This window comes from Westerdykella ornata, assembly GCF_010094085.1.
Source record: "Westerdykella ornata strain CBS 379.55 unplaced genomic scaffold EI97scaffold_14, whole genome shotgun sequence".
Taxonomy (NCBI): Eukaryota; Fungi; Ascomycota; class Dothideomycetes; order Pleosporales; family Sporormiaceae; genus Westerdykella; species Westerdykella ornata.
This window is the reverse complement of record NW_022986864.1, coordinates 536,739-548,271: the sequence shown is the minus strand read 5'-3', so window position 1 is coordinate 548,271 and position 11,533 is coordinate 536,739. Positions and strand designations below refer to the sequence as shown.

The window sequence follows — 11,533 nt, the reverse complement described above, 5'->3', positions numbered from 1 at the left end:
CTTGTTTCGCCTTTCTTCTACTCTGCATGCCGGCCGTTTATAGTGTGGCTTTCCCCGGATTTTTCTGGTTCCCTGCCGGGTATGGGTATATAAGGGGCGAGGGCGTGTTGTGCAGCGCCTTTTCTGTTGCGACTTGGAATGTAGAAACCCAATTCCAAGCTTAGAGATTAATAAAGCAGTAAATAGAAAGGGAGCAGATCAGATAGGAAACAACCTTGAATTTCCCAAACTGATCCTTCTCACATACCTCTCCGGTGACTGAAGTGGATTGTATATTTATTCATATAAGTAGAAATAAAGGGGTATAATGCTCATCGAATACGCTACCATGACAACCTTCCCCCTCCCTGTTCTTCACCGTCCGTTCACATACAAAGTCCATCATCAAAACAGCAGCACCCTCCCCACACCCACGACCGTCCAAAACGCCTCCTCCCTCTTCTCCCTCTGCACCTGTTGAGCCTCCCCTCCCTTGCCACCCCTCTCCCCAGGACCCATCCCGATCCTGCCTTCCTCCGCCCCAACCTCCGTCTCATACTCTATGCGAACAAAAATGGGAATCTCCAACACAGCGTCATCCTCATCCAACTCTTCGTCGTCATTGTCATTGTCATCGTCATCACCAGCACCTTTCGACTTCTTCGCAGTTGGACCCTTACCCGAACCCGTTACCCCCAACCCAGGCACAATCTCCATAACCACACTCGTCCAATTGCGTCCCCGATCCCACACTTTACCCGCCTCAATCTGTCCATCCCCCCCGCCGGCACCCACGGAAACACTTCCCTTCCTCCCTCTCAAACCCCCCACCTCACTAAAGCTCCCATTGAACGAAACCCCCGACCCACCACCACCCCCCAACGCATCGTCCCAGACGTCCGTATTAGCCCCGACTTCAAACTGCGGACACAGCAGCGTGACGCGCGACTGCAGTTTTCCGGGGGTAATGCTCGGAGTCGCGAGCGTGACGCGAATGGGATCGAACAAGGGGTTGGACACGTGTAAGATGAAATGCGTCGGGATCCCGGGTTTGATGTTCTCGTAATCAAACGTCCCCGCCGCCGCTGATGGTGCGCCTACACTTGCTGGATTCGGCATCCCGGATCCAAAGGACGACGAGGTAGAGTTGATCGTTGTCGTCGACGCCGCCGCGGGCGTAGGAGACAACCACCGCACGCTGATCCTGGGCACATGGTTCAGCGCCAACAACTTGATCTTGTACCGCGTGCTCGTGATCTTGGCCTCGGGTTTCGACAATATGTGTCGGCACGTCGCGCACCGCTTGCCGCGCTTCGTGCAGAGCAGCGTCGCGACTGGCCTCAGCTCGGACGCCAGGCGTACATTCGGGTTCGGCTGCGCGAGACGCTGGGCGGGTGACACACTGGCGTTCCATCCTTCTTTCCGGAGGCGCTCGATGGTGTCGACGTCGGTGGAAGGGGAATGGATGCGTAGGCCTTCGAGGGCGGAGGCGGCTTCGCGCATGGGGACCGGTTTGTCGCGTTTCTGCTTCTTGGAGACGGTCGAGGAGTAGAGGTTCATGATGCGCGAGAAGGACGAGGGCGAGGCGAAGTTGAGGTCCATGTGCGGGGAGAAGGGGTTCGAGGGGGTCTGCAGCGCCAATTGCGATTTGTAGAATGCCGAGAGGTTGGAGAAGAGGTCGTCGTGCGTGGGGCCCGAGGTGCTGGCGTAGATGTCGTCGAAGGAAGTGGAGGCAGCAGATGAGTCGGCGGCGGAGGATGAGGACGTGCCGGATAGTAGTAGGTCCTGAAGTTTGCGGCTTTCGGATTCTTTCCGTCGGTCGCGTTCCTTGTCCTTGTCCTTTTGCGTGGGCATGGGGTTGCCGCCGTTGGCGATGCGGGCAAGTTGGCTGGTGATGCCCGTGGGTTTGTCGAACTCGATGCCGATCTCTGCGGTCGACCAGTGGCAGTACGGACAGGAGAGGATGAAGGGCCCCCCGTTCGGTGAGGGGTTGGCGGGATCCTCCAGCGAGGCTACGGGCATCGGTGCGCTGCATACGGGGCAGTTGTAGCAGTTCCTCGTGCATCTGTTTCCGTCGCTCTTCACCACCGAGCTGGGCACCTCAAAAAGGCAGCTCGGGCAGAACCAATTCAACGTTTCTTCTATTACGCATCGTGGACATCGTATCTGGCGGCAGTCCTCACAGTACAGCAGATGTTCGAGCGGGTAGAGAGAGTAGTTGGACCGGGGGTTCTTGGGATCGAACGTCTGTTCGTCTTCTTCGTCCTCGGCGGGAGGCGGGTGCGACGAGCGTTTCGAAGCTCCCGGGGAGATTCGTGTCTCGTGGCAGGAGCATGAGTAGTAGGTATATGGAAATGTGTACGCCATGGCGGCGCGGACATCTTCGTGTTTGAAGGAGGGAGTCTGGGGAACTTTGGAGCTCGGTTCGGGGAAATGAAATGCCGAAGTTTTGACGTCGATGAACCCGTGCAAACTTCCCAACTGGAGTCTTTAGACTTATCAATTGGTTCTTCTATGCACATAATGAATACGTTCTCTGTATTCTCTGTACGAGCTTTCATCCCCCCGCTTACGCGACGCTGTGCCCATTTCCGACTATCTCGCAGTTACGCGGTGCAAACTCCCGGAGCTCCGACGCTGGAGGTTTTCTCCCACCAGCAGAAATGGATGCAGAAAGAGAGGGCGGCTTCCAATGTCGAATCCAGCAGAAATGTAGACTATTTGAGGAATGAAGTTGCTTCACGGCTGTGTGAGAGGTTAATGGTGTGTCTTTCATGCAACTCAATTCGAAGATTCATTCTCATCGTGTCTGCAAGGATATCAATCGTCATTTCCCCAAGGTCCTTGATCTCGGCGCCAACTCATGCAATATTGCGCACATGCTCACGTTCCCCTCCGAGGACTCCCCGGACGCAGGACCGCGCTCCAAAAGAGTGGGGACGCTCGTAGCAGCGGATGCTTCGGAGAAGCTGTTATATCGAGATGCAGACCTGCCCTTCAACAAGGAGGTGAACATTGAGCGACATGTGCTCGATACGCTGGAAACTTTACCCTTCGAAGCAAATACATTCGACGCCGTCCTCAGCAGTCTGAGCCTGCACTGGATCAACGATCTCCCTTCCGTCCTGGGCCAGATCAACAACATCCTCAAGCCGGATTGTCCATTCATCGGTGTGATGATGGGCGGCGATTCCCTGTACGAATTGCGGACATCGCTCCAGCTCGCCGAAATGGATCGTCGTGGTGGTGTCTCCACGCATACCTCGCCTCTAGCGGACGTCCGGGACGTGGGCGGCCTGTTACAGCGTGCGGGCTTCAACTTACTCACTGTCGATGTCGACGACATCATTGTTGATTATCCCGACTCTTTCGCCCTGATGAAGGATCTCCAGGCCATGGGCGAGTCCAACGCTGTTTTGTCTAGGGAAAAAGGTGCTATCCAACGCGATGTTTTGCTTGCAGGAGAATACATCTACCGGGAGCTGCATGGGAATGAAGATGGTACTGTACCTGCAACGTTCCGATTGATTTACATGATTGGCTGGAAGCATAGCCCGGATCAGGCGAAGCCGTTGGAGAGGGGCACGGGTATGTTTAGTATCAAGGATTATTTGGAGCAAGGAAAGAAGCCGGAAGGGGAGCAGAAATGAGCAGATTTACATCTCTAGAAGGTTCAGTTGGCTTCAGGTCGAACGTCGGTAAAATGCACCAGAGGATCTTCTATCATACTACCACCACAGTCCTATCCATGTTCCTGGAGAAGCTGTGCCATAGACAGGGACCATCTCGAGAGACGCAAGTCGATGTGCCTCCTTTTGTTCAATGCCATCGTCAGACGGTTCGGCCTCCAAATAGAAGCGATCAGAAGACTTTCGAACGCACCAACCTATCCATTCGACTGAAACAAACAGCCTCTGTGGATGGTTAGGTTGATGTGGTGAAGTTTCTGGACCAACTTCGAAGATGGTGCAGGGAGTTTGTTGTTGGGTTGGAACGGGGTTCCTAATGACTAGAGGGTCTTACATTGAGCCTTTGTCTGTTGAGAAGGAATTCAAAGCACGAGAAGAGTGGGGGAATGATGGTGTATTCCTGGTACTGCGTTCACGCCGTAGTGGTAGCACTTGCTATTAACACCCTCATTGATCTTCGTACACCTGAACCTTCCCCCCCAAGAAGTGCTGAAGAGTATACGAGCGGACCTCCACTGTCGCTATCCCAGACACGGGATCCCATTATGATATATACTCATTGTAAGAGGAGTCCACCCTCGCTGATACCAAGGCCACTTTCCCAGAGAAGTTTCATGTTCCCTTGAGGCCCACTTGCGTGAAGATCTCTCTCAATCGTATAGGGCCCTTCGCCAACCACCCGACCAAAACTCATACCACCAGACCCGTCCGAGTGACTTGGCCCGGCCTGACCTCATAGTCGCAGGTAGTGATCCCCTCGCCATTTCCAGCAATTTCAACGTAATCCGGAGCAAACGACGGCTTATCCGACTTCTCACGGCGGAAGTTGCGGTTTCGTCCTCGGAACGGCGTCTTATGAAGGTGGCCATTGGCAGTGGGTGGTTTGCTCGCAGCTGCTGGGACCGCTTTTGAAGACTCATGCCGACGACCTCCGTGGCAGTTTCGGGCGATATGGCCGACTTGCTCGCAATTGTAGCAGATCACGGGCCTGCGTTCAGTGAACCTGGGGCCACCGTTCGCGTCAGAAGCGTCGCCTGCTTTATTTGCTGCCATAGTGGGAACAACATCGCAGTGCCGAGCGATATGACCAATGGAGCGGCACTTGCGGCACCTGATCGGTTTTTCGGAATCAAGCGGTTGGCGAAGAGGAACATCGTTTGCCGCTCTGACGGGAATGACAGAGGCGCCGTTGACGGTAGAGGGATCGGATGGCTTATGCTTTGCTTGAGTGGCCGTTTCATTGCATCTGCGGGCAAGATGCTCCAGTGATCCGCAGGTGTAGCAGGCTTTTGGGCGTGGCTCTGACTTGGTGGAGCGCATTTGACTCAGAGTAATCTCAATCATCTCAGCGAGCTTTGTAGCCCCACGATTCTTGGACTCCGTCGTAGGAGGAATGGCGGTATGATGGTCGGTCGAGAGCTTGGCCGGCTTGTCCGCCGCGACAGCGGAAGCTACGTTGCACCGGCGCACGAGGTGCTCGAAGGAACCGCAGTTGAAGCAGGCTTTTGCTTGACGAGTAGTCTTGTTTACAGTCTTGGACGTTGAGACTACACCTGCAGACGGAATTTTTCCCGACTGTGTCCTCGCCATTCCTGGGACGCCATGAATGGCCGGCATATCGTTTTGCTTCGGCCGCCTCACGGCGGTGTTCTTGATCCGATGGACATCTTCTCTCATGGTAGGAACTCCTGATATCGGTTTCCCGAGATGATTTTGCGCCTTCAGCTGATTGCTGCGATGGCGAACCATCCACTCAATCTGTCGCTTGATATGAGGCTGGCCATAATACCACTCTGACCGCTCCACTAGACGCCTCAACTCTTTCTCCATAGCAGCATCAATAAGAGCGGTCATCCCTTCAAGATGGTATATTTGGTGGACATATCCGTAGTCACAGGCCCCAACCCAGTTCGTGAGGTCATACACAACCGCGTCGACAATGGCACCACGGAGCTCCGAAATCGTGGAGAGCACCTGTTGAACGACGCCCACGTCGAACACGCCCACGGTGGAGATGACGTGACGGAGGCGCTTGAAAGTCTTTTCCGTGAGCTCTTTATAATCCAGGGCCTTTGCGTGACACCAAAGCGAGACGAGGGAGGCAAGATCGTGTTGCTCGAACTTTGCATCTGGAGGGTCTTTTTCGCCAGCGAGCATATATCGATAGATCCAAGAGATCATCGACTTGGAGGCATTGGGAATCCAGAGGCGCGTGACACCATATCCTGAAAGCGTTCGCTTTGCCAGCTCCGAGTAGTGTGAGAGAACGTTGGCGTAGGCGCCCTCGACTGCGATGTACTGGTCGTCTTGTGGCCCAACCAGGATGTTCACTCGGGGGCCCGTTTTCAGTCTAAGCGGTTTAGTAACTTCAGTTCCGCTTAGACCAGTCGTGAGGTGAGATGAGTCTTACTTTGCTAGCTGGGCGACAGTTAAATATTGGCGTTTCGCGCCTGAACCACGCAGAGGCTTTTCAGGCATGTCCGGAGCTGGATTGCGCTCAGTAGGGTAGGACATTTCGTGGATATGGAACCTTGCTAGACACTGAGTTGATGTGGTAAGTGAAGTAGGTCGCTCGAATGAGGTTTTCGCCTTCGGGTACGTAAAGGTTGAGAAAAGTGTGAGAGAGAGGAAACAAGAGTCAGAAGTAGTGAAGGGATTATATAGCGGTATATAGTCTGCAGCAGACCGCTTGAACTTTCTGATCTTGGCCGCCTTTCGGAGGTGAGGTACACCGATAATAAGGTGAAAACGCACGTACCCGGCTGTTAGTGTGGCTTGGCTTCTAGTAGAGTGAAAGACAGCACCTCTGAGGGCTTGCGTGGAAACCCATCTACAGGAGCGGTATGACAGAGAGTACGCGCAGGCGTCGCATCGGTGCTCCAAGAGGCCTAACTCAACGAAGAGCCAAGTGGCTGGCAGCAGCGGTATGGTCGGAATGCTATACCTTTTGTCCTCTTCACTGATGTCCTGCTCAGGAGCTCCTTTCGGACTTGTTTACCGTCACGTGCCTTCCTAACGAACGTACCTACCAGAGGCAACTGCGGCCGCTGGCTTGATTCAACACCAACCCACCTGCCACACAAGATGCCCAGATGCCGAGGAGTCGATATTGAACTGCGTTCCCAATTTGACATCGGTCAATACGCCGAGTACTACCCGCGCGAGCAGTCCTACTACGATGAGGCCGGCATCGAGGGAATTGCTCCTCCATTTTACGACCCGAAAACCGCAACTGTCAGCGTATACGTCGAAGCATACCAGGGAAGCCAGTTCTGGATTTGCTATAGCGTCTTGAATCCCATTCCAAACAACCAGTTCTTCCTCTTCAAGCTGTACATCAATACCATTCCGGTAGTCAGCTGGTCATGCGGGCAAAAGGAAGCGTGGAAAGGGAAGACCATATTCGCCTTGTTTCAGAGAGAGGAAAAAGAAGAGGGGGAGGAGAGCAGGAAGATCGTGGAGAAACGGGCATTGCATTTCACCACACCAGGTCAAGACGATGGAAGGTGGAAGGATTTGGCCAACGTACTCGACCCTAACACATGCATGGAAATCCGCGTCTTCCGTGCACATGGTAGAACGAGGATTCCTCGAGAGTTCCAAGACTATGCGACGACATCGTACGGACGCAACCAGAGTGGAATCAGGTAAGCGAGACTGTTTTCTGGTTTCGGAGGACGACGGCTCCTTCTGATCGGGTACATCGCAAGTGAAATGAGACTGACTGGTAATAGCCTTGCCAATGCAGGCCGAGCTGGCGCGGGCCTCCCCAAACGGTTCTACAAGTTCGCACTCGTCGACCCTGTGGATACGCCGTTCGTTGCTTTCCGCTACTACTACCGAACATTGGAACAGCTGAAGCACCTTGGGATCTTCGATCATGAGGTCGATGACCCAACCCCGAGTGAGGGTTCCTCGTCCGGGCAAGACAGGAGAGCCAAAGCGCCTGAGCAGAGTCACGGCCTTGAGGACGTGTTCCTGTCGCCTCCGTACAACCAGAACAAGCAACCTGCTCGGATTCGGCAGGATACCGGTTCAACAAGAGCTTTTGAATTGAGGCGAGCCTCCGAAGACGATCCGCATGACGACTTCGTAAGCAGAGGTCATGTTTGCAGCGGTTCCGCGCAGCCTTATCGACTCTCCCTTCCCGCATCGCTGAATTTTGCTACGCTAAAGCAGGCACGCCCACTACCGCCGGTTCCAAATAAGAAAGAGCCGAGGCCATACTATGCAGTGGACAGACGGCTCACCCGGACACCAAGCCCTGTGCAGAAGACAAGAGATGGTATCTCAACGCCTCCGCCGGGTCAAAAGAGGGAGTGTACTGCTGCAGCCTTCATGGGTGTCGTTGCTAGCGCATGGAAGCGTCGTGGAATGCCCACTTCGGAGTCTGTCAGTCAGATGGAGCGTCAGTCGTAACCAGTTCTCGTAACTCTGATGGTAGGCTGCACGAAACTTTGGAAGATGGCTGTTAGGTGTTGAAATCGGGATATTTCATGGCCCATTGTTCCAAGAATCTCCTCAGAGAAGACTTTTGAGATTTCACGGAAGTTAACAAGAAAAGCATTTCCCATTCACCGTGTAATGTTGATGTTTGGCGCAACACAGTGTGAGACGACGTCTGCTTTAGCTTTGTTCACTTTGACGCCGGCGTGTGACCCCTGCAAAAACTGGGGCGCTGATTGGTTGTACCTGTTTCACCCCGCAACACCTCTCCCAACCTCCAACCTTACCTCCCCAACCTGCTGACAGTTCGTGAGAGCCTCCCCTCTGTCATATATCTCCCTCCGTTATCCAATGTACGCGTTTCGATAACTCTAGTCAAGCGATTTTGGTATTTAGGGGACCTGGTGTTTCTCTCGCACTTCTTTTACCAAGTTCGCTGAGCGGGGATGCAATGCGTCCATATAACCTCGCGATATTGATCTCTTCGGCCCTTCTCCTTGATGGAATCGAGGCTTCAACGCTGAACCCACCCGTCCTTCCACTTATTGTTCGAAATCCATACCTGAGCACCTGGCTGGGAAATGCACGCGCCGAACCATGGCTGAAATGGCCCATGTTTTGGACTGGAGGCGAGGTAGGTTGATTCTCGTCCTTTGAGCCATACGGGACTGCTAGAAGTCGTTCGCTGCACCGAGGCTGATATATTGATCCCATAGGTCGGATTTGGCGTCCTTGCTTCTCTACCTGATACCAATCAAGTCTTTCCATTGCTGGGCCGACCCCAGGACTCATTAGACGTAAATGACAAAGAGTATACAATGTGCCCTTGTCTGTAGCGGCTGATGTTGATGCAAGCCGCACAGATATAGTATAGCATACCCTACTTATAAAGGCGCGAAGTACGACGCGTCAACCACGAATCTCACTTATTCCCTCCCATCACCCTCAAAGGGTCCTGACGCCGATCCGCTCGAGATAACATTATCGTTTCTGTCACCGATTACACCGACGTCGACCCTTCGACAGTCACTTCCGGCCGCGTACGTGACTATATATGTGGAAGGAAGCTTCGACGTCAACATCTATATTGATCTCAATGGTCAATGGGTCAGCGGGAAGCGAGAAAGCGTAATCCAATGGTCGCTGGACGAACGAGAAGCCGTTGGCTCTGGACCACTGAAGACATGGAGCTTCAAGAGGCAGACAGAGCAATTATTCACTGAAACGTTTGATCAGGCAGAATGGGGCCAGCTACATTTTACAGGACCCGGAGATGTCCGGCATGAGTCCGGTACATCTGCTCTACTAAGGAAACGTTTTGCACGCACTGGCACACTGCAGAATGAGATTGACGGAAACTTTCGCGGTATCATGGATGAGGAACCCGTCTTCGCGTATGCAAAGAATTTCAACTTGAAGAAGTCATCTTCCTCGAACAGCACAAGGAGTGATAGTGTTCTTTTCACAATCGCGCACACGCAGGATCCGGTCACACAGTTTGCCTCGGCTCGTGGGCTTACTTTCATGCGCCCGCTATGGAAATCCTGGTTCCATCATGACAACGAGCTTATCCAATTCCACTACAGTGACTTTCAAAGCGCGAACACTCTTGCAAGAAACTACTCCGACCAGCTCTACATCGATGCCTATAGATCGGGATCCATAAATTACGTCGACGTTGTGGCGCTGTCGGCGAGACAGGCCGTAGGCGCCACAAGCTTCTCCGGCACGCCGCAAAATCCACTGTTGTTCCTCAAGGAGATCTCCTCGAACGGCAATTGTCAGACCGTAGACGTCATTTTCCCTGCTTTCCCATTTTTCATGTATACCAATCCGCGTTGGGGTGCCTACCTTCTGGAACCTTTGATCGAACATCAACTCAGCGGACAATACCCGAACAAGTACTCTATGCATGACCTTGGAGCGCACTTTCCGAATCTGACCGGTCATGCGGATGGAAGAGATGAGTATATGCCTGTAGAGGAGTGTGGAAACATGCTCATCATGGGGTTGGCGCTCGTCAACTCCTTGACTTATGGATCTCCCGATGAAGCTCAGTCATTGTGGTCCACGGTGGGTGATCAAACATACCGCAGTGGAGAGGACGACAAGCCTTTTGCGTTGACTACATTGGGTTCCCATGATGGTATTGAACATATTGACGATACCTGGGGCGGGGGCGTGAAAGGTATAGATCAAGCGAAGAAGTGGGTTGAGGGGAGCTATGACCTTTGGAAGCAATGGACCGGTTACCTTGTTGAATACAGTCTTGAACCCCACAACCAGCGTAAGTTACCTCTTTACTGCCTTTTGAGGCAAGAAAAACCATGCTAATTCTCGCTCAGTTTGCACTGATGACTTCGCTGGCTGGTTAGCACTTCAAACCAATCTCGCGCTGAAAGGCATTATTGGCATCAAAGCATTCAGTGAACTTGCAGACCTCCTCGATCGGACTGGAGACGCCCAGGAGCATCGCAATATCTCAGACACTTATATTGAGAAGTGGCAAGAGTATGGCATCTCACGCGACGGCACGCACGCAAAGCTTGCGTACGACTGGTATGGCAGCTGGACCACGCTATATTCCCTTTACGCGGATGCTGTTCTCTGTTTCCATCCTTCTATCACCAACAAAACATTGGACGATGCTCCTACGTTTGCGTCAGGTAATCATGGCGACCAACAGCCTCTGCAGCCTGGCAAAGGTCCAAACGGGCGCTCCCCAATTACCAAAGATTTCATCCCATCACGCATATATGACATACAATCAAAGTGGTACAGCGCCGTCATGCAGAAGTACGGTCTGCCCTTGGACTCACGCCATCTCTATACCAAATCAGACTGGGAATTCGAAGCCGCAGCCGTGGCGTCTAAGAAAGTACGCTCGGAGATCCTGGACCGCGTTGCCCTCTGGCTAAATGAGACGGTTACCGATCGTCCCTTCACGGATCTGTATAATACCGAGGGCGATGGTGGGTTTCCGAATCCGTACTTCTTCGCTAGGCCCGTTGTTGGAGGGCATTTTGCATTTCTGACGCTGGAGAGGGCTTGTGGTGGGCAGGGTGCTAACGCTTTTGAGTTTTTGGATAAAAAGTGAGTTTCTCTGGATTGTGGCGCAAGAAACACCTGTTATTATTATGCAATAATACAGCGATTCTGCTCTTTCAAATTCGTGACCGGAAAGGCACGGTTTACTGAATATCCGGTGCATGCCAGCTTCCTCATAACAGTTTTTCGCAAACCAGTTAAACACCTTTCACGGCGTACGCGCGTCACTTGATTGGCTCCAGTCCATCTCAACTCCACCACCAGTTTCTTGTCGGCGGTGAAAGCTTGCAACACCTGCGTCATGTTTCTAGTCGCGTAAATAAACTGTCTGACCCACCGAGAACCTGACCGCTTCCCTGTTTCTATACTAA

The 11,533-nt window shown here is 53.0% G+C and overlaps 5 protein-coding genes across 5 annotated transcripts; 3 read left to right on the top strand and 2 right to left on the bottom strand.

Moving 5' to 3' along the window:
• Positions 1 to 274: 274 nt before the first annotated feature.
• EI97DRAFT_494765 (uncharacterized protein) lies at positions 275 to 2,365 on the bottom strand. The gene is made up of 3 exons (XM_033802405.1): positions 849 to 2,365; positions 660 to 794; positions 275 to 629 (listed from the first exon to the last, which is right to left on the bottom strand). The coding sequence occupies exons 1-3, from the start codon at positions 2,344 to 2,346 to the stop codon at positions 385 to 387; spliced, it is 1,878 nt and encodes a 625-aa protein (XP_033653060.1). The 5' UTR covers positions 2,347 to 2,365; the 3' UTR covers positions 275 to 384.
• A 111-nt stretch (positions 2,366 to 2,476) lies between these two features.
• On the top strand, positions 2,477 to 4,120 carry EI97DRAFT_434348 (S-adenosyl-L-methionine-dependent methyltransferase). Its single transcript, XM_033798612.1, has 2 exons — positions 2,477 to 2,742; positions 2,796 to 4,120. The coding sequence occupies exons 1-2, from the start codon at positions 2,503 to 2,505 to the stop codon at positions 3,627 to 3,629; spliced, it is 1,074 nt and encodes a 357-aa protein (XP_033653059.1). The 5' UTR covers positions 2,477 to 2,502; the 3' UTR covers positions 3,630 to 4,120.
• A 206-nt stretch (positions 4,121 to 4,326) lies between these two features.
• Positions 4,327 to 6,467, bottom strand: EI97DRAFT_77440 (uncharacterized protein). Its single transcript, XM_033803066.1, has 2 exons — positions 6,079 to 6,467; positions 4,327 to 6,018 (listed from the first exon to the last, which is right to left on the bottom strand). The coding sequence occupies exons 1-2, from the start codon at positions 6,180 to 6,182 to the stop codon at positions 4,359 to 4,361; spliced, it is 1,764 nt and encodes a 587-aa protein (XP_033653058.1). The 5' UTR covers positions 6,183 to 6,467; the 3' UTR covers positions 4,327 to 4,358.
• Positions 6,468 to 6,752: 285 nt separating this feature from the next.
• On the top strand, positions 6,753 to 8,087 carry EI97DRAFT_379326 (uncharacterized protein; the record flags this gene model as incomplete). The annotated part of the gene is made up of 2 exons (XM_033795706.1): positions 6,753 to 7,315; positions 7,403 to 8,087. The coding sequence occupies 2 exons, from the start codon at positions 6,753 to 6,755 to the stop codon at positions 8,085 to 8,087; spliced, it is 1,248 nt and encodes a 415-aa protein (XP_033653057.1).
• Positions 8,088 to 8,405: 318 nt separating this feature from the next.
• Positions 8,406 to 11,451, top strand: EI97DRAFT_434347 (glutaminase A). The gene is made up of 4 exons (XM_033798611.1): positions 8,406 to 8,748; positions 8,831 to 8,925; positions 8,978 to 10,401; positions 10,460 to 11,451. The coding sequence occupies exons 1-4, from the start codon at positions 8,566 to 8,568 to the stop codon at positions 11,209 to 11,211; spliced, it is 2,454 nt and encodes an 817-aa protein (XP_033653056.1). The 5' UTR covers positions 8,406 to 8,565; the 3' UTR covers positions 11,212 to 11,451.
• The last annotated feature ends 82 nt before the right edge of the window (positions 11,452 to 11,533 follow it).

What these genes read in the sequence shown, in the direction of transcription:
- EI97DRAFT_494765 (XM_033802405.1), bottom strand. Translation starts at nt 2,346, where the DNA reads ATGGCGTACACATTTCCATATACCTACTACTCATGCTCCTGCCACGAG. An exon ending in CGATGCGTTGGGGGGTGGTG is followed by an intron (nt 795 to 848) that starts GTGGGTCGGGGG and finishes GGGGTTTGAGAG; the next exon opens with GGAGGAAGGGAAGTGTTTCC. An exon ending in GTTGGGGGTAACGGGTTCGG is followed by an intron (nt 630 to 659) that starts GTAAGGGTCCAA and finishes AGAAGTCGAAAG; the next exon opens with GTGCTGGTGATGACGATGAC.
- EI97DRAFT_434348 (XM_033798612.1), top strand. Translation starts at nt 2,503, where the DNA reads ATGAATACGTTCTCTGTATTCTCTGTACGAGCTTTCATCCCCCCGCTT. An exon ending in GGCTGTGTGAGAGGTTAATG is followed by an intron (nt 2,743 to 2,795) that starts GTGTGTCTTTCA and finishes CGTGTCTGCAAG; the next exon opens with GATATCAATCGTCATTTCCC.
- EI97DRAFT_77440 (XM_033803066.1), bottom strand. Translation starts at nt 6,182, where the DNA reads ATGTCCTACCCTACTGAGCGCAATCCAGCTCCGGACATGCCTGAAAAG. An exon ending in ACTGTCGCCCAGCTAGCAAA is followed by an intron (nt 6,019 to 6,078) that starts GTAAGACTCATC and finishes TAAACCGCTTAG; the next exon opens with ACTGAAAACGGGCCCCCGAG.
- EI97DRAFT_434347 (XM_033798611.1), top strand. Translation starts at nt 8,566, where the DNA reads ATGCGTCCATATAACCTCGCGATATTGATCTCTTCGGCCCTTCTCCTT. An exon ending in TGTTTTGGACTGGAGGCGAG is followed by an intron (nt 8,749 to 8,830) that starts GTAGGTTGATTC and finishes TTGATCCCATAG; the next exon opens with GTCGGATTTGGCGTCCTTGC. An exon ending in TCTTGAACCCCACAACCAGC is followed by an intron (nt 10,402 to 10,459) that starts GTAAGTTACCTC and finishes ATTCTCGCTCAG; the next exon opens with TTTGCACTGATGACTTCGCT.